At 39.2% G+C, this 27,142-nt stretch overlaps 1 protein-coding gene across 1 annotated transcript in view; it reads left to right on the top strand.

The window, feature by feature from the left end:
• Window positions 1-27,142, top strand: part of LOC140479312 (sodium channel protein type 9 subunit alpha-like) — a 173,767-nt gene that overhangs the window by 75,921 nt on the left and 70,704 nt on the right. Inside the window, exons 9-12 of the mRNA XM_072573248.1 lie at window positions 1,253-1,425; window positions 6,826-7,203; window positions 17,284-17,461; window positions 21,902-22,014. Of these exons, the coding sequence (XP_072429349.1) occupies window positions 1,253-1,425; window positions 6,826-7,203; window positions 17,284-17,461; window positions 21,902-22,014 (842 nt within the window). The remainder of the gene's footprint in view (window positions 1-1,252; window positions 1,426-6,825; window positions 7,204-17,283; window positions 17,462-21,901; window positions 22,015-27,142) is intronic.

The raw sequence follows: 27,142 nt of genomic DNA, 5'->3' as shown, positions 1-27,142 counted from the left end.
CTCATTACACCTACTAAAATAACCCTCATTACACCAACTAAAATAACCCTCATTGCACCTACTACAATAAACCTCATTACACCTACTATAATAACCCTCATTACACCTACTACAATAAACCTCATTACACCTACTATAATAACCCTCATTACACCTACTAAAATAACCCTCATTACACCAACTAAAATAACCCTCATTGCACCTACTACAATAACCCTCATTACACCTATTACAAAAAATCTCATTGCACCTGCTAAAATAACCCTCATTACACCTACTACAATAAACCTCATTACACCTACTACAATAAACCTCATTACACCTACTAAAATAGCCCTCATTACACCAACTAAAATAACCCTCATTACACCTACTACAATAAACCTCATTACATCAACTAAAATAGCCCTCATTACACCAACTAAAATAACCCTCATTACACCTACTAAAGTAACCCTCATTACATCTATTATAATAACCCTCATTACACCTACTAAAATAACCTTCATTATACCTACTATAATAACCCTCATTCCACCTACTAAAATGACCCTCAAATACCTACTAAAATAACCCTCATTACATATACTATAATAACCCTCATTACACCTACTGTAATAACCCTCATTACATCTACTAAAATGACCCTCATAAAACCTACTATAATAACCCTCATAACACCTACTATAATAACCCTCATTACACCTGCTAAAATAATCCTCATTATACCGACAAGAAGTGCCACCTGGCCTTCTGTTGACATGTTCCTTCCCTTTAAATGGGACAAATTGAGTTTTCATTTTGTGCCTTCCACTGATTCATGTTTAACATTGAGGAATTAGCATGTGGGATCACTGATTCAAATCCATAACCTGTGTTTCCAAGAACAGTGTGTTCAATCTGTAATGCACTTTATGTCAATATTTTTTGTACCCACAGTTCTGATGCTGGTACAATCAAAAATCTAAATGTAAAGTTTGGAAATTGCTGACCAACTTTAAATTTGCTAGTTTTATACTGGGTGGTTCTTGTGATTTTGGGGACAATGTAGGATGATTTCTGGTAGTAACGGCACTATACAAAGAATAATGTGACATTATTTTCAGCTAAAAGACTTCAAAAATGCATTTAGTTTTTGGAATTTATGAAGACAGATGATTTTTTTAAAATGGAATTCTGTTGTACAATTTTAAATCTGTTGATACTTTCCAAATTATCTTTTTTGTTTGAAGCTAACTATTGTTTCTTGTAGGTATGCAAAATGAAATTAACTTGTCAAGGACTGTTGAGTCAACAGCTTCGCCAACACTGTCAAATAGTGCTGAGCTCCCTTCAATGGGCACAAATGAAGTGCCTACCATCAGTGCTATGTGTGATCCAGCCAGTGGTGGACGGAAGTATGAAAATGGATCAGCAGTCTTGATGGTAACACATGAATGTAATTCTATATAATATCTAGTCTTATAGTCACTGAGGTCAAAATGACTTGATGGCAGCTCCAGCAGTGGAGACACGGCAGAACAGAACCTATATTTGTTTTTGCAGTAAGTCACAATCTACATCTGCAATTGTGAGATTGTCAAAGGGGATTACACCACTTTCCACCCTAATTCATATTTGTAAAGCTCTTTTGAACCAAAAGTAAAAATAAACTTTGGCGTGTTCAGCTTCCAACTGGCAGATAGTAATGTATTACCTTAGTATTGAAAATACTTAAAGCCTTTCTAAAATCCCTAAAGTGACCCAGGTATCTTGTGTTTTTCTGATGTCTGTAAGTGGTATTCAATAGTGGTCCTAGAGAAACCTCCAACGTTCTGGGGGAAAAGAAAGATCCTCCTAAATTCCACACCAATTGATCAGAAAATTGTTGGAATGACAAAACTGAATTATCACGAAGTCAGATTTCATTGCAAGTGCCACTCAATCTCTGATCATGGCTGAAATTTCAATGTCACAATATTTTAGTTCATTTAAGCATTGTGGAAAAAGCCTTTAAGATAAAGTAGACAATGCCTTCTGTGTTTCAGATAAGTATTCTAAAATGGAAGTTCAGTTTTTATACAAGCAACTGAGCAGACATTTTACATATTGAGAAATGTAAATTGAGAGAAATGTCTTAACTGCTTATTTGTCAAATTGAAATTTTCTCTTTCAATTGCTATGGTACATAGCCATCTAGAAATATTTATAAGGAACTTAAAATTAAAGAGCTATTAAGATTCATCTATTAATCTGGGCAACTAAAGCGTAAGAATGCTTGTTGTACTTCCTTGATATTTTACAAAATAATTCATTCTTTTGTTCATTTATGGGATGCAGACCTTACTGCTATCTAAAGCACACAATAATTGTCCTGAGAAAATGATCATGAATATTTTTCTTGAACTCTTTGTAATGGTTTGATACAGCTTGGTTACTTGCAGGATCAACTCCCAGTGCAGTAAACAGTTAACTATATTTGTATGAACTGCAGTTACATATAGACCACGTTGGTTGAGTATGGCAGCTTTACTTCTTCAAATTGAATTCAAATTCTCAAATTGCCACGGTGGAATTTCTATCCATGTTCTCTTGAATACTAATCCAATCTGATTATTTAGTTCACTAATATAATCATTTCTCAACCAAATATCTTCTATGTATTACTTTATGAAATATGTTTCTTCATGTAAAATAAAACATATTTATTGGCCACAGGAAAAGCTTTATGACTAAATTTTATTCAGGCAAGGAACGAGTTTTGTTCATGAACTTTAAAACAGTTAGGAACTTAGTATAAATTTATCCAATGCGTGTACACAGGATGCGCAATGCCAATGTTCTACTCAGTTGCATCTTTACCAATAAAATTCAGCATTTAGGAAACTAGGAGTCTTGTAGAAAGTGCAATGGGACTTGTAATTTAGGATGTGGGCATACCCGTCATTCCAAAACAAGGACAATTATCAGAAATGGTGCTTTAAAAATTATGGGCAAAGGTGCGATCACTGAATGCATAAGAATTAATTTCTAGATGATACATCCAATTGCTGTAGTGTGAAATGCTGTTTACATGTAGAAGGGCACAAGAGAAGTAATAAGAGAGACTGAGATAGAATTTGGAGATTGCAGCAGAGGTTCAAATGGGGATATGAAGCCAGGCAGGGTAGCATTGCTGAGAAGAAGTCAGCAGCTGTGAACCAGATTTTGGTTCAAACCAAGATGCTGTACATTCCTTGAAGCTGAGATCATGGATGGTGGAGCCTTTGTTAGCAAGGGCATTGACATTTTATAACAAAGCTGAAGTATTTATCAGTATCTAGATTAGAATTGTGCTGGAAAAGCACAGCAGTTCTGGCAGCATCCGAGGAGCAGTAAAATCAACGTTTCGGGCAAAAGCCCTTCGTCATGAATACAGGCAGAGAGCCTGAAGGGTGGAGAGATAAATGAGAGTAGGGTGGGGAGAAATTAGCATAGAGTACAATAGGTGAGTGGGGGAGGGGGGGTGGAGTGGATAGGTGGAAAAGAAGATAGGCAGGTAGGACAGGTCATGGGGACAGTGCTGAGCTGGAAGTTTGGAACTGGGGTGAGGTGGGGAAGGGGAAATGAGGAAATTGTTGAAGTCCACATTGATGCCCTGGGGTTGGGGTTGATGCCCAGGGCATCAATGTGGACTTCAACAGTTTCCTCATTTCCCCTTCCCCACCTCACCCCAGTTCCAAACTTCCAGCTCAGCACTGTCCCCATGACCTGTCCTACCTGCCTATCTTCTTTTCCACCTATCCACTCCACCCTCCCCCCCCGCCCCGACCTATCACCTTCATCCCCTCGCCCACTCACCTATTGACCTCTATGCTACTTTCTCCCCACCCCCACCCTACTCTCATTTAACTCTCCACCCTTCAGGCTCTCTGCCTGTATTCCTGACGAAGGGCTTTTGCCCAAAACGTTGATTTTACTGTTCCTCGGATGCTGCTTGAACTGCTGTGCTATTCCAGCACCATTCTAATCGAGACTCTGGTTTCCAGCATCTGCAGTCATTGTTTTTACCCGTATTTATCAGTATGTCTATTAAGGATAAACATCTAGGATTTATCCTTCTCCATTTGGCCTCTCTCAACTCGCTCCCACAATTATGTCCAACAACTTAATCAGAATTGAAAATATCTTTAAATACTCAGGTGGCATTTACTTCATGATAAAGAGATAATAAGTCTTTTTATTTGTGAAGATTAAGTAACAACCGAATACCAATGAATTCTAATGTTATTTGGCTCGTACATATGCAGGCCTCAGGCCCTAATATAGTCATTCCCATGGAAGCTTACAGACAATGTGCCAGCCACCACCAGCACAATTTCTGGGTATGCCCTGCCCTATGAACAGGACAGACAAAGCAGAGATTGTCCTGAGATATTGAATCCAGAAGTCTCATGGCAGCAAATCAACATAACCTAGGAAATCTCCTGCTGATTATCACCTCCTCTTCAGCTAATGAATCATTCCTTCCCCATGTTGAACACCATTTAGAGGAAGTACTGTGGATAGCATAGAATATACTGTGGGTGGGAAACTTCATTGTCCACGTGTGGCTCAGTAGCAATGCAACTGGCCAAGTGTTAAAGGCAAACTTTCCGCTGGCCGAAGTCATACCTGGCAGATTGGAAGATGATTGTAATTGTTGGAGGGCAGTTATTTCAGCTCCAAGACATCTCTGCAGAAGTTCCTCAGGATAGTGTTCTAGGTACAACCATCTTCAGCTGCTTCATCAGTGACCTTCCCTCCATCATAAGGTCAGAAGTGGGGATGTTCACCAATGTTTAGCACAATTCACAACTTCTCAGATACTGAAATAGTCCACGTTCAAATGCAATAAGACCTGGGCAATATCCAGGCAAGTAACATTCATGCCACACAAATGCCAGGCAATGGCCATCTCCAATAAGAACCAGCACCCCTTGACATTCAATGGTGTTACCATCACTGAATCCTCCCCTATCAACATCCTGAGTGTTTTTATCAATCAGAAACTCAAAGACTTACCAGTGGCTACAATAGAAGGTCAGGGCCAGGAATACTGCAGTCCATCACTTACAAGGCACAAGATCATCAACTTAAAACCTGACATCTATAAGACACTATTGGTCATCAGCACCAGCACCATTGTATTCAACAATCTGTAAACTCAGGCCCACTAAATCCTCCAGTCGACCATCACCATCCAATCAGGAGATCGACCCTGGTTAAATGAAGTGTGCAAGACGGCATACCAGGAGCGGCTCTTGGCGCATGTGAAAATGAAGTTTCAATCTGCTGGAGATATAACACAGGAATAATGCAGGCCATGCAGGAGAAATAGCAAATGATAGACAGGGCTAACTGATCCCACAACTACTACATTTTATTGTCCTGCCACATCCAGTCATGAATGATAGTGGACAATTGAAAATTACACAAAAATTAAAATGAGAACTGCCCACAAATATCCTCATCCTCATTGTGAGGGAGCCCTGCAAATCAATGCAAAAGATAAGGCGAAAGCATTTGCAACAATCTTAAGTCTAGTTGTTAAGTGGATCAACCAACTCCACCTTCCCCTGAAGCAGCTGAATACACTGGATAGCTCAAACACTATGGTTCCTGACTGCAGCAATACTGAGGACTTATACTCCAGAACTAGCTGTGGCCCTAGCCAAGCTTTTCTGGTACAGTTATAAAACAGGCATCTACCACTGCTTGGGAAGATTAAGGCTATCTCAGGGAGTGTTCTAATGCTGAGCACTACTCCTTCAAACAGAAGAGAAGAATAATCCTTTGATCTTTGGACAACTAAACCCCAAACTTTCATGCCACTTGTCCAATAATGGAAGCACGAGCTGTCATCTTTCATCTATGTGCATCCAAGCTTCATGGCACATCAGCTGCTGTACCTTACATGTCTTTTACTTTCCTGCTCACTCCTTCCCCTCAGAGAGTCACCTTGCTTGTTGCTGTCATGGCAGCCACATTGTTCTAATGATTCCATAATAGTCTATCTGCAAAGGAGGCCGGAGACTCTTTTCCTGCATTGGCCTCTGGTGGACCTCACAGCTACTGGACTGCACTACAATCTTCATCCAGAATTCCTCAATCAGACAGGAGGGTCTTCTGATGCCGTTGGTGAAGTAGAATGCCTCCTGTCACTCTTAGCAGTCCTGGAGGAGAAGCGACATAGAAGGATTGCTGAATTATGAGCTGATCCTTTATCAGTCATGAGCCAGTTTCAGATGGACATTCCCTCCTTAAGGCCAAGCACAGATTAGGATATACAAAACAGAGTCTAGAGATCTGACTGATGATCTTGGGTTCAGAAGAATAGAAGAAGGCTGAGCCTGGAGATTTGGGCAGAAATTGGATTCCTGTCAGATTATACAGTGTTAAAGCTGCTGGCTTGTAATCATTGCATGCATGTTCAGATGCTACTTCAAGAGATGCCCATTCTACTAACAGTGGAATCAACAATTTCTGCCTGTCTCTTTTTGCAAAATTGGCTGGCCACTGCCCCTCCACCGTAGCTTTTGATCGACTGGCCAATACTCATATTCAGTTAATCATTGCGAGCAGATGTGACATGCACTTTCTGCTCTCCTGATCTTCTGTTTTGCTCTCCACTGATGGGAATGCCGAGTGTTCTCAACATTTTCTGTTTACACATTGGTAAGAAGTTTGTCACCAAACTCTGAAGCTGTAGACCATATTGTATACTATTATGTAGCTATGTATAACTGGAAAAGTTAACTTGTGATGATCATCATTTTTGCATCATTGGACAAAGTGGTTCAATCCATTACTCTTTTCTTACATTAGCTCGAGACGGTGGAGGAAGAGCAGCAGGAAGCAGAACGTGAAATCTATCGTCCATCTGGGGACACGGGTTGCTCAGAAATAACAGAGCAGTCAAATGATAAACCTGTTAATGAAGATAATAAAATCGATGGTGAGAAACCTCTGTGCTCAGTTGAAGAGGAAGGCATGGAGGATGAAGAACAAAAAACAGAAGTCAAAACAATGCAGCCCTGCTTGCCAGCCATGTGCACTGAAAAATGCATTTGTTGTAATGCACTTAAAACAACCTTCTTGGGAAAGCTCTTCCTTTCACTGAGGACACTGATGTTCAAAGTGGTGAATAATCGTGTGTTTGATGGCAGTGTACTGTTTGTCATACTTTTGAGTACAATGACACTGGTAAGTTCTAATAGATTGAAAGAAAATCTATTGTTGGCCTCAACACTTATAGACGAGTGGTCACAAGCCAATGTAGCATTGGAGTTAACCCTGGTTTCGATCTGGTCCTACTTTGAAATTGAATGTTTTGGCAGCCATGGCTTTTTTTTTGTTTTCTTTGTCACCAGACCAAATGCGTATTCAAAAATATGATTGTTCAGATATATATTATATATATAAACTCAGAACTCTTGGCATCAAATTTAGCTTCAACTCCCATGTCACAATTAATATTCTTGCATGATTCCACTGACTTTGCATATGTTTGGCCTCCATAGAATTTAGTTTTTTTTGGAATTAATAATCTAACACTAGGCCAAAGGCAGGTTAGTAACTTAGAAACTGTTCCTTGACATGTGTTGAGAACTTAATGCTCTCCTCAATTCATAAGTGGTTACAGTGTAGTCGAAGTCCTATAGATGGCAGACCAATTAAATACATATTTTGTTCTATCTTCACAAAGGAGAACACAAAAAAGGTCACAAAAATTATGGGGGATGCCTGGTCTACTGAGAAGGAGGAAGTGAAGGGAATCAGTATTAGTAGGGAAATGATGTTGAGAAAATTGATGGGAATAAAACCTGGCAAATCCCCACTGCCCAATAATCTACATCCCAGATTACTGAAGGAAGTGGTCCTAGAGGTAGTGGATGAATTGATGGTCACCCTTCAAGATTCTATTGATGCTGGAAAAGTGCCTATGGATTGGAGGATACCTAATATAACTTCACTACTTAAAAATGAAGTTAGAGAGAAAACAGAGGATTATTGACCAGTTAGCTTGACAGTTGGATAATGGGTTTATTTCTTTTAAAAGTTTTAACCATAGTGCACTTGTAAACCAATGCCAGATCGGACAGGTTAGCATTGGTTTACAAAAGGAAAATCATGGTTGACAAATCCCCTGCAATTTTTTGAGGATGATAGCTAGTGGGGTTGATTGGGGAGAAGCAATGGATATGGTTTCCTTGGACGTTTAGAAGGTTTTTGATAAGAAATTGGTATGTAAAATTAAAGTACATGGGCTATGGGTTAGTTCCCATTAGTAATTTAACAACACAGTCCGTTCCATTCCAAATATCATATTCATGCTCATTGTCCAGAGGTATACACAAATCATTGTTCTTTGAATCAGAGATTCATAGAGTCTTACAGAACAGAAACTGAACTTTGGTCCAACTCCACACCAACCACATTTCCCAAACTAAACCCATCCCATTCCTATGTGTGAATGACCCTCTGTGTGAAAAACTTGCCATTCAGGTCCCTTTTAAATTTTTCTGCACTCATGTTAAAAATATGCCTTCCAGTTCATGAGGTACCAGAATGAAGCTTTGTTCATTAAATCATATCCAATTCTTGTGTCTTAAGCAGAGGTGTGGATCAACTAAAAAGGAAAGTATAAAAATTAATGAACATTACATATATGGCAATGAAGATTTTGTAAGGAAAAATTGATGACAGTGATCACAACAATTAGGGAGAGAAGAATGGAAGAGATGATAGGATTAGATGGAAGACACTGTGGTATAATCATCATATTTTCACCTCATAAAGTCAACCTATGGTCCTTTCAATTCTTGCAAGATATCCCCTCACCCTCTCCAATGTCCATGCACATGCTGTTTCCTCTCAAATCTGTGTCTGTCATTCCCTGAACTCCACGCCTGAAGCACTGTCACAGTATTGAAATGGCTCTCACCAAATCACAGACAAAATCCTATGTGACTGTGAATACAGTAAACCCTCCTTCCTTGTCCTTCTCAATCTTTAACATGGTTGACCACACCACCTTCTTAAAACTTTCCATTGTCATACAGCTAGGCGAATGCATCTATCTAACTCCATTCTTTTTTCATCTAATCATAACTCAATTATTAATTGCATTGTCTTCTCTTCTTACACCTGTATATTACCTCTTATGAGGCCCAAAGATATACCCTTTGCTTCCTCCTTTTACTCATTTGCCCCCCAGTGTCATTATATTTGATACCCAAGTTTACCTCACCACCATTTCTCTCATTCCTGAATGACTCTAAATTGTCACACAGCTTGTCCAACTAAAGTTTTTAAAAGCTGCTGCTATTTGTTTTTGGAATTCCATACACTTTGTTCCCTAGCCACCTTTATCAGCTCCCTGAAAATGGTCTGAGGCTGAGCCAGATTGCTTGCAACTTTGATGCCACATTCAACCCTGAGATGAGTTCTCAATCACAAATCTGCACCATCACCAATGCTGTTCATTTCCACCTCTATAACAACAACTCTTAACTTGCACCAATCCTTTTCATCCTTCTCCCCATCCAATGCACATGGATATACATTGGCTCCATGTTAAGAAAATTATTATATTTTAAATGTTCATACTGTTTCATAATCCCTCCATAACGTTACCCGCTCAGCCACATCTCCGTGAATTCCATGATACACAAAATCTTCTGTGCTATCTGCATTGCTCCAGTGCTGGCTGCTTGAACAGCCTTGACTATAATCAAGTGGTGGCATTTCCTTAGCTGTCAAAGCACTAATTTTAGACATCTACAGTTTTCTTTCCTCATTTAGGACAGTCCTTAAAACCGAACACCTTTTCCAAACTTTTATTTGTTTGCTTTAATATTCCCTTACATGGCTTAGTTCAAATTTAATTGAATAAGGTTCCTGCAAAGCACCTGGGGACATTTTACCACTGTAACAATGCTGTATATAAGTTGCTGTAATCACTAGCCTTGACCAGTTGGGAATACTTATTTGTTTCAGATTCTATGTAGTTCAATATCATTCAAGCTGGCATGATTAGGTAGTAGGAGTATACTTAAGAGGGAAATCCAAGAGGACAAAAATGGGACATAAGATAGCTTTGACAAATAGGGTTAAGGAGAATCCAAAGGGATTATATAAATACATTAAAGTCAAAAGGATAACTAAGGAGAGAATAGGGCCCCTTAAAGATCAGCAAGGCCCCTATATATGGAGCCACAGGAGATGGGAGAGATGCTAAATGAGTATTTTGCATCAGTGTTTACTGTGGAGAAGGATATAGAAGATATAGAATGTGGGGAAATAATTAGCAACATCTTGAAAAATGTCCATATTATGGAGGAGGAGATGTTGGACGCTTTAACATGCAAAGAAGTGGATAAGACCAGATCAGGTGTACCCTAGAAACCTGTGGAAAGCTAGGGAAGTGATTGCTGGGCCCGTTGCTGAGATATTTGTATCATGGATAGCCACAGGTGAGGTGCTGGAAGACTGGAGGTTAGCTAACGTGGTGCCACTGTTTAAGAAGGGTGGTAAGGAAAAGCCAGGGAACTATAGACTGCTGAGCCTGACATCGATGGTTGGCAGGTAGTTGGAGGGGATTCTGAGGGACATGTGTTTGGAAAAAGTGAGGACTGCAGATGCTAGAGATCAGTGTCGAAAAGTGTGGCAAGGACTGATTAGGGATAGTCAACACGGCTTTGTGCATGGAAAATCATGTCTCATGAACTTGATTGGTTTTTTGAAGAAGTAAGCAAGATGTTTGATGAGGACAAAGTAGTGGACATGATTTATATGGACTTCAGTAAGCCATTCGACAAAGTTCCTCATGACAGACTGGTTAGCAAGGTTAGAACACATGGGATAAAGGAAGAACTAGTCATGTGGATACAGACTGGTTCGAAGGTAGAAGACAGAGGGTGGTGGTGGAGGGTTGCTGTTCAGACTGGAGGCCTGTCACCAGTGGTGTAGCACAAGGATCGGTGCTGGGTTCACTGCTTTTTGTCGTTTATATAAATGATTTGGATATGAATATAGGAGGTATAATAAGTAAGTTTGCACATGACACAAAAATTGAATGTGGACAATGAAGAAGGTTATCTCAGAGTACAACAGGGATCTTGATCAGATGAGCCAATGGACCAAGGAGTAGCAGATGGCGTTTATATGAATGTGAGGAGCTGTATTTTAGGCAGACAATTCAGGGCAGGACTTATGCACTTAATGGTCAGGTCCTGTGGAGTATTGCTGAGCAAAGAGACCTTGGAGTGCAGGTTCATAGTTCCTTGAAAGTGGAGTTGCAGTTTGATAGGATAGTGAAGAAGGCATTTGGTATGCTTGTCTTTATTGGTCAGTGCATTGAGTATAGGAGTTGGGAGGTCATGTTGCGGCTGTACAGGATATTGATTAGGCCACATTTGGAATATTGTGTGCAATTCTGGTCTCTCTGCTATAGGTTGGATGTTATGAAACTTGAAAGGATTCAGAAAAGATTTGCAAGGATGTTGCCAGGGTTGGAGAATTTGAGATATAGGAAGAGGCCGAATAGGCTGGGGCTATTTTCCCTGGAGTGTCAAAGGCTGAGAGGTGACCTTATAAAAATTTATACAATTATGAGGGGCATGGATATGGTAAATAGTCAAGGTCTTTTCCCAAGGGTGGGACGTCCAAAGCAAGAGGGCATAGCTTTAAGGTGAGAGGGGAAAAATTTAAAAGAGACCTAAGCAGCAACTTTTTCATGCAGAGGTTTGTGCGTGTATGGAATGGGCCGCCAGGGGAAGTGGTGCAGGCTGGTACAATTACCACATTTAAAAGGCATCTGAACGGGTATATGAATAGGAAGGGTTTAGAGGGACATGGGCTAAGTGCTAGCATATGGGACTAGATTTATCTAGGATATCTGGTCAGTATGAACGGTTTGGACTGAAAGATCTGTTTCTATGCTGTAAATCTCTGTGACTCTATGCTCTGTATCTCACTAAAGACAAATAGAAATTGCATTTGTTAAAATAATCAAAGAAGGAGTTTCATACAGATTTGTTGAAGGATTTATGAAATACTTATTGCACACAGTAATTTCAATTCCTTAGCCACAAGGAATATTAAGCAACAGATTAATCAGGAGGGTCTTCAATATATGTAACATAATTCCATATTTATTGTTTCTACATCAATCAATATTTTGACCTTATTCATAATGCCTCAGATTGAGTCTAACATATCCTCCATTGCTCAAACTTCTTCAAGAAGTCTGATTTCTTTCTTCATTTTAAATATTACTTTAATCCTGAATAACAATTCAGCTTTTATTCTCCTGCCCAACTCCTGCTAATCCTGGTCTCCAATTGTTATACTCTGGAAGGTTCTTCAAGTACTTTTCACATGACTGAACAAATATGTTTGTTATCTTACAAAAGATACTTCTGCTGTTTCAAGCCTGTAACCACAAGACCATAAAACATAAACACAGAAGTAAGCCAGAAGAATAGCCTTCGAGTCTGCTCTGTCATTCAATAGCATCATGGCAAATCTGATCATCCTTGACTTTACTTTCCTACCTTTTCCTCTTGACCCTTGATTCCCTTACTGAAAACATGTCTACCTCAAATTTCAATATACTCAGTGGCCCAGCCTCAACAGTTATGTGTGGTAAAGAACTCCACAGATTCACTATCCTCTTAGAAAAGAAACTCCTCTTCACCACTGCCTTAGAGAAATGACTCTTACTCTTAAGGTTATGCCCTCACAAGGGGAAGCAACATTTCTGCATTGACCTGACATTTTGCCACAATATATGTTTTGCAATTAACCTTTCTTTGTCACCATCATTTCAGAGCTCCAACAGAAAGTAGTTAATTAGCTTTTTCATCCTGTCCTTGTGATGATATTGCTGTAACTTGCCAAAAGGAGCTTGAAATGTTCCTCTTTTTATTATTCATTCATGAGATGTGGGTGCCCTGGCCAGGCCAGCATTCATTAACCATCATTAATTGCCTAGAGGACAGTTAAGTGTCAACCTCATTGCTGTAGATCTAGAATCACATGTTGGCCAGACCAGGTAAGGGTGGTAGTTTCCTTTCTTGAAAGATATTAGTGAATCAGATGGGTTTTTCCGACATTCAACAGTGGTTTCATGGCCATCATTCATCTTCTAATTCCAGACATTTATTGAATGCAAGTTCTACCATCTGCTACAGAACATTAGCAAGGTTTCTAGAATAATCTAGCAAAATACCACTGGACCATCACCCAACCTTTACACTAAAGCACAGTTTAGACCAGGAGCTCACAATACTATTTAGTGCCAGCTTTGATCAATGGCTGCCTTGAGACAGAAGCTTGTCTGTATATGAGCCATTGCAGCGATTTGAGCTTAAACGTATATGTTGACACTTGAGTTGACACAAGAGAACTGGGAGACTGCATTATCAGAGTTTCCATTTATCAGATGAATCTTTAAACCAAAGCCCCATTAACCATCACTGAGCTGAATATAAACAGTTACACTATTTCAGAATAGTTTGTGGAACCTTGCTATCTACAAATTGCATGTTACATTTCCTACATTACAATAAGGACTTCATTGGCTGTGAAGTGACTTGATGTATCTTGAGGTCACAAAATGCACTAAAGTGAAATGTAAGTCTATCTTTTTTTCAATTTTAGACATTTGCTCATCTTACCTTGTGACCACTTTCTTGTGAAGAATTTTGTTGGGTACTACTTTGGACATGCAGCATGTTATGTCATTATTTTAATCAGAACTCAGAAATTCTAAACCACTAAAATGTGAAAGGATTTCAAAGAGTAGATAGAAAATATTACCTCGGGGGTGGGGGAGGGGGGATCAAGAATAATTGGATATATATTAAAATTGGAACTGAATTAATTTGAAATGTAACCCAGAAATACTTCTTGATGGAAGGATGGTAGAAACCTGGTAATTTTTTTCCCTCAGAAGGTTGTGAACGCTAATTGCTGCTTTCAATAATGAAATCAATCATTTTTCATATAGAGTTAAGGCAGAGTAAATGAGGTTAAGACACAGATCTGGGATAATCTCGTATGTAGGGGCATAGGAAACAGAAACAAGATGAGATATTTCAACCCATCAAGCCTGCTCCATCAGTCAATATGATCATGGTTGATTCTCTACCTCAATGCCATACTCCCACACCCATCCCATATCCCATAACACCTTTCCCTTCAAGAAATAAACCTATATCGGGTTCTTAAGTATTCAGTCAGTTGACCTCAATCCCCTTATATGGTACAGGATTCCACAAGACCGCAACCCCTGTATGAAGAAATTTATTGAAAAGGCAGACAGATAAAGATAAACTATTTCCATTTTTGGGGGATTATACAACTAAGGGGTATAGTTTGAGAATTAGGGCCAGACCATTCCAGAGAGATGTTAGGAAGCACTTCTACACACAGAAGGTGGTTAATGTTTGGAACTCTTCCACAAATGACAGTGGATGCTGGATCAGTTGTTAATTTTAAGTCTGAGATAGATAATTTTTTGTAATGCAAATGTGTTAGGGAAACTGGCCAAAGGCAGGTAAATGGAGTTAGGCTACAGATTAGCTGTTGATTGGTGGAATGGGCTCGAGGGAATGAAGGCTTGCTTCTGTTCCTCTCTTCCTCAGTTCTAAACGGTTGACACTGTATTCCAAGACCATGGACTCTTAAAACAAAGAACAATACAGCACAGGAACATGCCCTTTGGCCCTCCAAACCTGCACCACCACATTTTGTTCTTCCATGCTAAAACTGTCTTCAATTACAGGACCAGCATCCCTCTATTCCCTTCCTATTCATATATTCATCCAGGTGCTTCTTGAATGCTGCTGTTGTGTTTGCTTCCACCACCTCCCCTGGCAATGTGTTTCAAGCACACACCATCCTTTGTGTGAAAAACTTGTCTCACATATCTCTTTTAAGTTTTCCCCCTCACATCTTGAGCCTGTGTCCCCTAGTAACTGACTCCGCCAATCTGGGAAAAAGCCTCACACTTTCCACTCTATCCATGCCATTCACAATCTTATAAACTTCTATTAGGTCTCCCCTCCAATGAAAACAAACGCAGCCTACCCAAACTTTCTTCATAGCTAAAATCCCCCATATCAGGCAACATCCTGGTAAAATCTTTTCTGTCAAGAGTGTGGTGCTAGAAAAGCACAGCAGGTCAAGCAGCATCCGAAGAGTAAGAAAATCGACTTTTCGGGCATAAGCCCTTCTTTCCTACTTTCCTTACATAGTTCAAGGGAAACATCATCTCTGCTTCCAGTAGGTCCACCCTGTCATTCTATACATTTCGTTAAGGTTCCCTGTCATTTTTCTGAAATCCAGTAAATAGAGGCCTATGTCAACCCAATGTTACTTCAGCCAACAAACCCGCCATTCTGAAAACATATCTGCTGAACCTTTCATAGAACATAGAAAAGTACAGCATAGAACAGGCCCTTAGGCCCACAATGTTGTGCCGAGACTTAATCCTAGTGTAAAATATAATAACTTAACCTACGCACCCCTCAACTCACTGCTATCCATGTGCATGTCCAGCAGTCGCTTAAATGTCCCCAGTGACTTCACTTCCACCACCTCAGCTGGCAACGTATTCCATGCATTCACCACTCTCTATGTAAAGAACCAACCTCTGATGTCTCCTTTATATCTTCCTCCTAATTTCTTCAAACTATGACTTCTCGAACCAGTTAATCCTGCCATGGGGAAAAGTCTCTGGCTATGGACTCTATCTATTCCTCTCATTATTTTGTATACCTCAATCAGGTCTCCTCTCTTCCTCCTTCTCTCCAGAGAGAAAAGTCTGAGCTTATTCAACCTTTCTTCATAAGGCAAGCCCTCCAGTCCAGGCAATATCCTGGTAAACCTTCTTTGCAACCTCTCCAAAGCCTATGTATCTTTCCTATAGTAAGGCGACCAGAACTGGACACAATATTCCAAGTGTTTCCTGAACTCCCTCCATGATGAGTATATCTTGCTACAGGGAAAGGAGACTAAAACTATACATAACACCCCAGGTGTGGTCTCACTAAAGCCCTGTACAGCTGCAGTAAGATATCCCTGCCTTGAACTTCTTCCAGAGGAATCTAACACACCATTGCCATCCTAACTGCTTGCTACACAGGTATACTTGCTTTCAGTGACTGGTATGCAGGACACCCAGGTCCCTTTGCACATCAACAATTTCCTATTTATCGCTATTTATATAACACTCAGCCACTCTGTTTCTCTTACTGAAGTAGACAAATTCACTCTTAGCCACATCATATTGCATCTACATCTACTAACCCACTCATCTTTTCTAAATCATGTTGAAACCTGTTTACGTCCTCCTCACTACTTATACTTCCTCCTATTTCTGAGTCATCAGCAAACTTGGAAATATTACTTTTAATTCCCTCATCCAAGCTGTTGATATATATTGTGAATAGCTAGGGCACTAGTACTATTTACCCCATCAATCATTACCCTCCACTGCTAAAATGACCCATTTATCTCTGTGCCCTAGTTCCTATCTTCTAAACAAGTCTCAATGCATGTCACTGTGTCATCTCCCATCTCATGTGTTAAATTTTGCACACTAACCTCTAATATGGGACTTTATCAAAAGCTTTCTCAAAATCCAAATACACCGCATCCACTTGTTCTGCCTAATTTATTCCACTAGATATGTTGTCAAACACCCCTGTAGGTTTGTCAAACATGATTTCCCTTTCATAAATAAATCCATATTGATTTTGTGTAATGCTGTTGGTACTTTCTAAGTGCCCTATTATTATATCCTTCACAAAAAGACTCCAGCATGTTCCCTATTACTGATGTTAGGCTAACCAATCTGTAATTCACCCTCCCTCTTTCTTTCATACAGTGGACTTACGTTTGCCATCCTCCAATTTATTTAATAGTCTCCATCATTGCCTTACTTCCCAGAGCATTTCTCATGGCACACATTTGACTTTTTTAACTGTGAGACAGTATCAAAAGCTAGGTGGGGGTGGGGTGGGGATTGGAGAAAGGGGTTGGTGGAGGGAGGGGGAAGAACCATATCCTGGCCACCTTGGGGGCTTTTTGGCAAGTTACATATCTGGGGCAACATTTACCCTCAGTTGTGGACACATCCTTCTAATTGCTATACTCATGCTGTACTAATTGATGAAAGGAAAAAAATCAAAGATCCTGACTACTTTTAGATTGAAAGAGTTGTATTGCTGAATGCTGCCTTATGTTTTGGAATGTTTCTTTTCTCCCTTATAGACTTTAGATGATAAATACTTACAAAAAGATGCAAAAGTCCAGCTGGCACTGCGGTACCTGGATTACTTTTATGCCTTCTTTTTCAATTTTGAAATGATTGTTAAAGTGCTAGGCCTTGGTCTTACAGACTATTTTACCAATGTCTGGACATTACTGGATTTCTTTCTTGTTGTGGTAAGTTTTTGTTTATTAATTCAGTATGTTCTTTGCAGAAATAATTTTAAAACCTTGTTTCAAGTGCTTTACATGTTGTTCATAAGAATGCAATTTGATTTTGTTCTCAGGCTTGCGATAATGAGATAGCATCTGTACATCATTTCACAACATGAAGCATGGTTGTTTATTCAGAAGACATTAGTGTTCAAAGAACAATGTGTTTCTTTAACAAATTTAAGCTGGATGGGAATTGCCTGGAGTAACAGCTCCACACAAAACACCTGATTCACATCTGTGGATTGGCTGTCTAGTGGCAATAGTAAATTGTCACATTGAAGCCAGATGCCTAACACAGAATAAACAGAACTGTCCAAGACCAGACAAATTATTTTGATTAGAAACATCCTTCAGAAGATTTTGTTTTCCTTCACTTTATGTAGTTTTAATCCTCTTCTTATTAGAACTATCTCTTTGACTTCTCAAAATTCTCCAATGCCATGCATTATTTCCTGGCTTCTTCCATCTAGAGTACACAGGGATACTGATAAGGTAAATTATCCACAGTGTCTCTTTGTCCCTGAAGAGGAAACTCTTTGATTTTGTTTGTGCTGCCCCCCAATGGACAAGGAAAGATCAAACACTCACTACAGGTACATTGAAATCACAGCAGTAATCTAGAAGATTATACTCTTCTTACAGAGTACTAATGTGCACCAGTCACTGTGTTGCACATCGCTAGCAAAATCTATCTCAAATATCATGAAGTTCATATATTAAAATTACTAATTAGGTGGCACAAAAAATATATAATAGTGTGCAGGGGTAAGATTGGCACGGACACTCCAATGTTAAAAAGAGGGGAACAGAAGGAGCTGGAGTTCCTACACTTCACTGCCATCTAATTTCACCTTGAGCATGTGTATGTGTGTGTGTGTGTGTATATGTGTGTGTGTGTGTGTGTGTATGTGTATGTGTGTGTGTGTGTGTGTGTGTGTGTGTGAATGTCAAGGGAGGTCAGAATCAGATTCAATTGGCTGACTCAATCTGGGCTTTCATATCACCACTTTATAATGCTGGCACCATGATGGATCCAGTCTGATATTTTTAAAAGTTTATTTTGAATGTCAAAAATGACATCCAGTAAATTGTACAACATGTGGCTTTTTGGATCAGGTGTGGAAACACCAGAGTTTTGCTCATTCTACCAATCATCAGGGAGCTTTACTCTCCACACTTACTGACAGATTGGAAATTAGGTGATCATTGAGTGAAGAATGAATTAGAATTGCTTTAATGATAAATGTACTCACATGAGTACAATGAAATGTATGCAAGTTGCCATTTACGACACCATCTTAGGTACAAGGTACCTATAAACAGATCTTTAATTACAGATTCTTAGGAATAAATCAGAAAGACATGAAAACATAGTAATAAAATAGAAAAATAAAGGAATGAAAAGTTCAGAATTATAGTCGATGCTGGCATTTACCCTTGAGCCTACAAAAGGAATTTTAAAAAGTTAGTTACTTTAGAATAAATTGCACTCTTTTATGTTCAAAATCATCCCCTTGCATTCTAAGTTAGCATGAGGTTATTTATCAACATTATGACACTCTCCAGTAAAACATGCAGAACAGGAACGTTCAGCACAACAACAGTTTATACACTGTCATATGCTACAATGATTACAGAGATGCAGGCAGACAAATCTGGCTGCACCGATGATTCTCTATGCTCCCATTCATGTAATTATTGAACATTAGGCACATTGTCTTATATCAAAGCAAGACAGAAGGCTGTCCAAAGTGATCTTTAACAAAAATAGTAGGTTGTAGTCAATTGTTCTAGTTTTTTTTGCAATTCTTTTTATTGGAAGTTATATCTGGTTTATTGATATAATGTAAACTGGTGAAATGAAATTTTCTAACTGTGAAAAACCATTTAGTAAGGATGCTAGCTGAGATTTGGATTGAATTAAAACCTACTTCTATCCAAACATGGATCAATTATTTCAGCACACATACTCCATTAAATTGAAGGTATACAGTGACTGCAGAACAGTAACTTTTATCCAGCAGTGTCATGAATCCTCAACCATATGGTTGTTAACTCTAAATAGAGCTGTTTCAAAGCTCTCTTTAGCTGACAACATACTCAATCACCCTTCATAAATTTCAGTACATCCTACACTGTGATGCTAAATCATGCCATGTCCTGTTCACTTGTCTCCCTGAGCTCACCATTTATTCCTGGTCTGGTATACCCTCAAATGAAAGCTTCTCATTCTTGTACTCATATCCCTCCACAGCTTCATTCCTCCCTATCTCTGTAAACTGCTCCAACTCTTCAAGATCTCTGCACTCCTCCAATTCTGGCTTCTTGCAAATCCATGAATTCTGTCCCCACAATTGGCAGTTGTGCCTTCAACTACTTTGGCTATAAGTTTTGAAATTGTCTTCATAAACCTCTGCACTTTTTCCCTCATATAAAACATTCCTTAAAATCTAGCTCTGCTTCATAAAATCTCCATGTGGTTCATCTGGTATGGTCATCTGGTGTGAGAAAGAGGAAATGTAGTGAGGCAAGTGATGGAATTGGGACAACAGGTAAAAGGAGAAGAGGAAAGCCCGAGACCAGTTGAAATGATGCAGTGGAAAGAAACATTAACATGGCAAGATTCGAAGCAGCCTGGGGGACTGACACGCGGAGATGGAAAAGGACAATTTGCTAGCATGTTACTTTATTAAAACAGGAGGTAATGCTATACAAAGCAGAAATTTGAGGTATTCGAAAATTTAGGCTGTTGTATAGCAATCTGAGTTGGAGTTACTCAGAGCTCCATAATGCAGATAATATTTGTCATAAACTGGAACTATTTGAGGCACTGAACTTTGGCATTTTGTAAGGTGCCACATCAAAGATTATTGTGCAAAATAAAAGCTCATGGTGTACGGATATTATATTGGCATGAATAGAAGATTGGCTGGCTAACAGAAAGTAGATAGTAGGCATAAATTGTTGTTTTTCTAGTTGGCAAAATGTAACAGGTCCTGTGCCACAGGGGTCAGTGTTGAAACCTCAACTTCTTACAATGTATATAATTGACATGGATGAAAGGAATGATGGTGATAGCTGATGACACAAACACAGGTAAAATGTAAATTTTGAGTAGGATATGAAGAGGCCACAAAGCGATATTGATAAGTTAATTGAGTGGGCAAAGATTTGGAAAATGGCGTATAATGTGGGAACATGTAAAACGGTTCATTTTGGCAGGAAGAATAAAAAAGAAACATACTATCTAAATGCTGAGACATTACAGAGCACTGAGGTGCAGAGGGATCTGGGTGCCATAATGCATGAACTGAAAAGGTTAGAATGCAGGCACAACAAGTAATTAGAAAAGTTAATAGAATATTCTCCAATATTGCAAGGGGAATTGTAGGTAAAGTTATTCCTCAGTTACGCAGGACACTGGTGAGACAATATCAGTTATTTTGTACAGTTGTATTCTCCTTTTTGAGGATTTAAATACATTTGAAGAAGCTCACATTAGATTTAATGGGCTAATATCTGGATTGGGCAGGTTTTTTTTATATGACATGGTTGGACAGGCTAGTCTTGTTTCTGCTGGTGTCTAGAAAAGTAAAAGGTGATTTTATTGACTCATGTAAGGTCTTGTAGGGACTTGAAAGGATGGGTGTGTTAAACAATGTTTCTTCTTGTAGAGAAATATAGAAGTGGGGTCACCATTACAAGAGAAGTAGTCCTCCATTTAAGAAAGAGACAAGGGAAAAAAATTTATGTAAGAAAGATGAGAGTCTATGGACTCTTGTTTGAAAAGCAGTGAAAGCAGAAACTTTGAATATTTTTAAGTCAGAAGACACATGACACCAGGCTATAGCGCAACAGGTTTATTTGAAATCACAAGCTTTTGGAGTGTAACCCCTTCATCAGGTCCACTTCACCTGATGAAGGAGCAATACTCCAAAAGCTGGTGATTTCAAATAAACCTGTTGAACTATAATCTGGTGTCATGTGATTTCTGACTTTGTCCACCCCAGTCCAACACCAGTGCCTCCAAATCATGAATATCTTTAAGGCAGAAGTAGACAGACTTTTGGTAAGAAACGGGTGAAACATACTAGGATAATAATGTGGAGTAGAGGTTAAATCAGACCAAGCATGATGCTATTAGATGAAGGAGTAATCTTGAGGGGCCAAATGACCCACTCCTGCATCTAACTTGTATTTTGTACGTGTTAATCCACATGGCTCAGCTGTACTTACATCTATTTAAGTATTTCTAAGAAACATTACTCCCAAATGGAAATTCCTGAAGTTTTAAAAGTGGAAACAGGTTGAAAAATAATAGTTTATATATATTTATCTGTGTTCAGATAATCATGTAAAATAATTTATTCAAGATATCAACAATGACTTTTTTTCTTATAGATAGGTTGGCTCAGTATGTTAGGCAACAGCATTCAAGCCTTCAAATCACTGCGATCTCTCAGAACACTGCGTGCTTTGAGACCTCTACGAGCCATTTCTCGTTGGGAAGGAATGAGGGTTGGTAGTGTCTACTTTTATTTTAGTTTGCATATTATAAAGTTTGAAGCAAATTTATCTAATAATTCATATAATGAAACTTTGGTTGGCACTGTGCTACCAAGACACGAAATCACCCTGCCCTAGGGGGAGTCCCTCTTACTCTTTAAGAGAGGATATGGGATGAAAAATGGTGATCTGGTTGCTGAAGCAGAGACAGCCTCTGAATGAGGCTCCACACTGCAAACCTCACTGTCTCTCATCCAAGCATACTGATCTACACAGATTGGTAATCCTTTTCAGCATATTGGGCCACCTATAGCTTCAATTAATGCATTCCAATAACATTAATATAGGTCACATTGAGCTTGCTGCACTTAATATACAGGAATGATGGCATGAAATCAAAATTTCCATACATTAAAAAGAGTCATAATTTTCATATGCTGTTACTTCAGTAGGTTTCCCTGACCTTAAGCATTAACCAGATTTCATTTTATTTACAGCCATTTTTGCATTCTGTCAACTGTTAAGAAAACTGACAGGGAAACTTAGAAATTAGAAATTGATACAATGATGCACAAATAGGAGTAATTTCAAAGGCATCTTCCTAATTACATGCTTTCCCATGAAATCCCATCCCAGAACCTGCACTGATGTGAATCAAACTAATTATTCTTCCTCAATTAATTTTTAGAAAGGACTGGTGAACTTTCTTGTGCATTTCCTAAAGGATTAATTTACTTCAAAATGACTTTTCACAACCTGACTTTTCTACAAGGGTGCTGCTCAGTAATTTGAACACTTTTCTCCCCAGTTCTGTGATTGTCATGAGAGTGAGTTGTTTTTTTTAAAAAAATGTCATCATGGGATATAGAAGTCACTGGTTAGACCAGCATTTATTGTCTATCCCTAATTGCCCTTGACAAAATACTAGTGAGCTGCCTTCCTGAAACATTGCATCCTTCAGCTGTAGGACCCCCCTCAGTGATGTTGGGGAGTTACAGGAATGAAAGATAGGTATATAGTTCCCAGTCAGGATGACGCATGACTTGAAGAGGAACTAGCAGGCAGTGATGTATATTTCTGATTTCCCCTACCTCCCTGTGATTAATTAACTGAGCACCATTTTCACAATGAAATGGCTGAAATTGATCCTTCAGAATAAGAGAAGACTTTGTCCTGTTGTTATTTATAGCAAAATCATAAATGCATTCTTTACACATGTGTTTACAATTGAACCACAAATAGCAAACAGCGAAATCCTTATTCCATATGTGGAATTGTGATGATATATCAGCATACAAGAATTCCACAGCACAGAGCAATGATGTGGAAATTCACTGTACCACCTCAATACCCCTCCATTTTACATGTTTTTTCGTTATTATACCACAGATTAGCATTTTTGACATACGTGTCTGTACTGTACATAGAGTACAGTATCTTCTGTGCTGGAATATATGCGATTAATGTTAACAACTTCTGAGTGCAGAAGGAGTTTTATGTATAAAATTAAGAAAATATTAATTTGAGTGTTATCATCATTGAAGAGGAAATGGGCCATTTGTACTTAAATGTGAGTATAATGCAGAATATTAGCATGGTAAAAGATCCGTGAGAGAATGCAAAGCTGTATTCATCAAAAATTAAGAGAAATGCATATGTGTCAGCCTTAGTTTAATGGTAAATCTTGCATCAGAGTTGGTTAAGGTTCACATTTTATTTCAAACATTTAAATGGAAAATCAAGACTGATACTCCAGTGTAAAACTGAGCAAGCACTGACACAGGTGAAAATGAGATGTCACAGTAAAGTGCCACCTGCCCTGAATGTTTAAGATTCCATGCCACCATTTGAAAGAAAAGCAAGGAAGTCTGCCCAGGTGACACTACCTCAACCAATATAATTAAAACAGATTATCTGGTCACTACCATATTTTCAAGCTCTATTGATTGATGTTTGTCCTACATTACATCAAAAACAACATTTCAAAAGGAGTAAATTTGGCTGTAAAACACTTTGGTACATCCTGCAGTCATGAAAGATGCAAATATTTCACTTTTCTTTAAGACCGTAAGACAAAATATTGGAGCAAAATTAGGTCATTCAGCCGATTGAATCTACTCCACCATTTGATCATGTTTCATAGACTCATAGAGTCAGGGAGTCATACAGCCCAGAAACAGGCCCTTCGGCCCAACTAGTCCATGTCGATCAGGCAAGTCACACTTGCCTGCGTTTGGCCCATATCCTTCTAAATCCTCCCTATCCATGTACCTACCCAAATGTCTTTCAAATGTTGTAATTTACTTGCCTCTACCATGTCCTCAGACAGCTCGTTCCATATAAACACCCTTTGTATAAAAATGTTGGCCCTCAGGTCCTTTTTAAATCTTTCTCCTCTCACCTATGCCCTCTAGTTCTGGACTCCTCTGCCCTGGAGAAACGATCTTGGTTATTAACCCTATCCATGCCCCTCATGATTTTATAAACCTCTATAAGGCCACCCCTCAGCCTCCTACGCTTCAGTGAAAAAATACACAGCCTATCCAGCCTCTCCTTATAACTCAAATCCTTCAGTCTCAGTAACCTCCTTGTAAATCTTCTTTGCATCCATTCCAGTTTAATAACATCCTTCATATATTAGTATGCAGTACTCCAGATGTGACTCTACCAATGTCTTTTACAGCAATATGATGTCCTAATCCCTGTATTCAATGCTCCTGCCGAGGAAGGCAAGTGTGCCAAATGTCTTTTTCATCACCGTGTCTACTTATGACACTCCTTTCAAGGAACTATGAACCTGCACCCTTGGGTCTCCCTGTTCGACAACACTCCCAAAGCTCTACTATTAACCTGTCCTGATTTGTCTTAACAAAATGCAATGCCTCGCATTTGTCTGAATTAAACTCCATCTGCCATTCCTCGGCCCACTGGACTAGTTAATCAAGATCCATTGTACCATTAGATAACCTTATTCACTGTCCACTATACCTCCAATTTTGGTGTCATTCACAAAATTACTAACCATGCCTCCTTTAGTCCTATCCATATTGTTTATATTAGTGACAAACAACAGTGAACCCAGCATCAATCCTTGCGCCACACCACTGATCACAAGGCTCAAGTCTGAACATCAATCCTCTACCACCATCCTCTGTCTCCTAACATCAAGCCAATCTTGTATTCAATTGGTTAGCTTTCCCTGGATCTCATGTGATCTAACCTTACTAACCAATCTACTGTGCAGACCTTTGTGGAAGGCACTGTTAAAGTCCATGTAGACAACCTTTACCACACCACCTTCATCTATCGTCTTGGTCACCTCTTCAAAAATTCAGTTAAATTTGTGAGACATGATTTCCCATGCACAAAGTCGTGCTGACTATCTCTAATCATTCCTTATCTTTCCAAATGCATGTAAATCCTGTCTCTCAGAATCCCCTTCATCAACTTATCAACCACTGACGTTAGGCTCACCAGTCTGTAGTTTCCAGACCTTCCCCTGCAGCGACTCTTAAATAATGGCATGACATTAGCCCCTGAAGTTTCTGGCACCTCACCCATGGCTACAGACAATGTAAATATCTATGCGAGGAACCCTGCAATTCTTTCTCCAGGTTCCCACAATGTCTTGGAATACATTTGATCAGGTCTTGCAGAGTTATCTATCTTTATGCACTTTAAGGCCTCCAGCACCTCCTTTTCTGTAATGTGGAGTCTTTTCAAGACATGACTGTTTGTTTCCTTGGGTTCCTTAGCTTCCATGTCTTTCTCCAGAGTAAATACTGACATGAAATATTCATTTAGGAACTCATCCATCTCCTGTGGTTCTACACATAGACAAAGTTATTGATCTTAAAGAGGTGCCATTCTCTCCCTAGTCACTCTTTTCTCCTTAATACATGTGTCGAATCCCTTTGTATTCTCCTTGACCCTATCTGCTATGGCTGATATATTTCTCAACCCCATTCTCCTGCCTTCATCTTGTGACCTTTGTTCCCCTTAATAATCAAGACCCATCTATCTCTGTCTTAAATACATTCAATGACTTGACCTCTGCGGCAACATGTTCCATGGATTCACCACTCTCTGGATGAAGAAATTCCTCCTCTTCTCAGATCTGAAGAATTGCCCCTTCATTATGAGGATATATCCTTGGGTCCTAGACTCTCCTACAAGTGGAGATATCTTCTCTACATCCGTTCTCTCTAGGGCTCTCACTATATTATAAGTTTAAATCAGATTCTCCCTCAAACGTCTAATCTCCATCGAGTACAGGCCGAGAGTCCTCAACAGCTCCTCATATGACAAGCCCTTCATCTCTGGGATCATGCTTGTAAACATCTGGACCCTTCCAAACAGCACACCCTTCTCAGATACGGGTCCCAAAATTGCTCACAATATTCCAAATACAGCCTGACCAGAGCCTTATATGGCATCAGCAGTACATTCATGCTCTTGTATTATAGCCCTCTTCAAAGGAATACCAACATTGCATTTGCCTTCATTTTATCAAATGAACTTGCCTGTTAACCTTAACAGAATCCTGAATTAGGCCTCCCAAGTCCCTTTGTACTTCAGATTTCAGAAGCCACTCCCTATTTAGACAATATTCTACACCTCAATTCTTCCTACCAAAAGGTATAACTTCACACTTTGCCACATTATATTTCAGCTGCCACTTCCTTGCCAAAACCTCTACAATCTCCTCAGCCATCTTCTTCAGAGCTTTGTGGTGTAGTCCATCGGGCCCATGTGATTAATTCACCTTCAGACCTTTCAGCATCCCCAGTGTCTTCTCTTCATAATGGCCATAACACTTAATTCTGCCTGTCAGCATCTTGAAGTTCTGATGTCACTCTGTGAAAACAGATGAAAAATACCTATTCAGTTCCTCCACCATTTCTTTGTTTCCCATTACTACTTCTCCAGCCTCAATTTCCAGTGGTTCAATATCTATTCTTGCCTTTCACTTACCTTTTAAATATTTAAAAAGAGAAACTATTGTAATCCTCTTTGATATTACTAGCTAGCTTACTTTCATATTTCAGCTTCTAACCCCTTATTGCTTCTCAATCCTCTGGTTCCCACTAATCTTCACCACATTGTATGCTTTATGTTTTGCTTTTCTACTTCCCTGACT

Source organism: Chiloscyllium punctatum, chromosome 1, assembly GCF_047496795.1.
Source record: "Chiloscyllium punctatum isolate Juve2018m chromosome 1, sChiPun1.3, whole genome shotgun sequence".
Lineage (NCBI taxonomy): Eukaryota > Metazoa > Chordata > Chondrichthyes > Orectolobiformes > Hemiscylliidae > Chiloscyllium > Chiloscyllium punctatum.
Note: the sequence above shows the minus strand (reverse complement) of the source record. Positions and strands in the feature narration are given on the sequence as shown.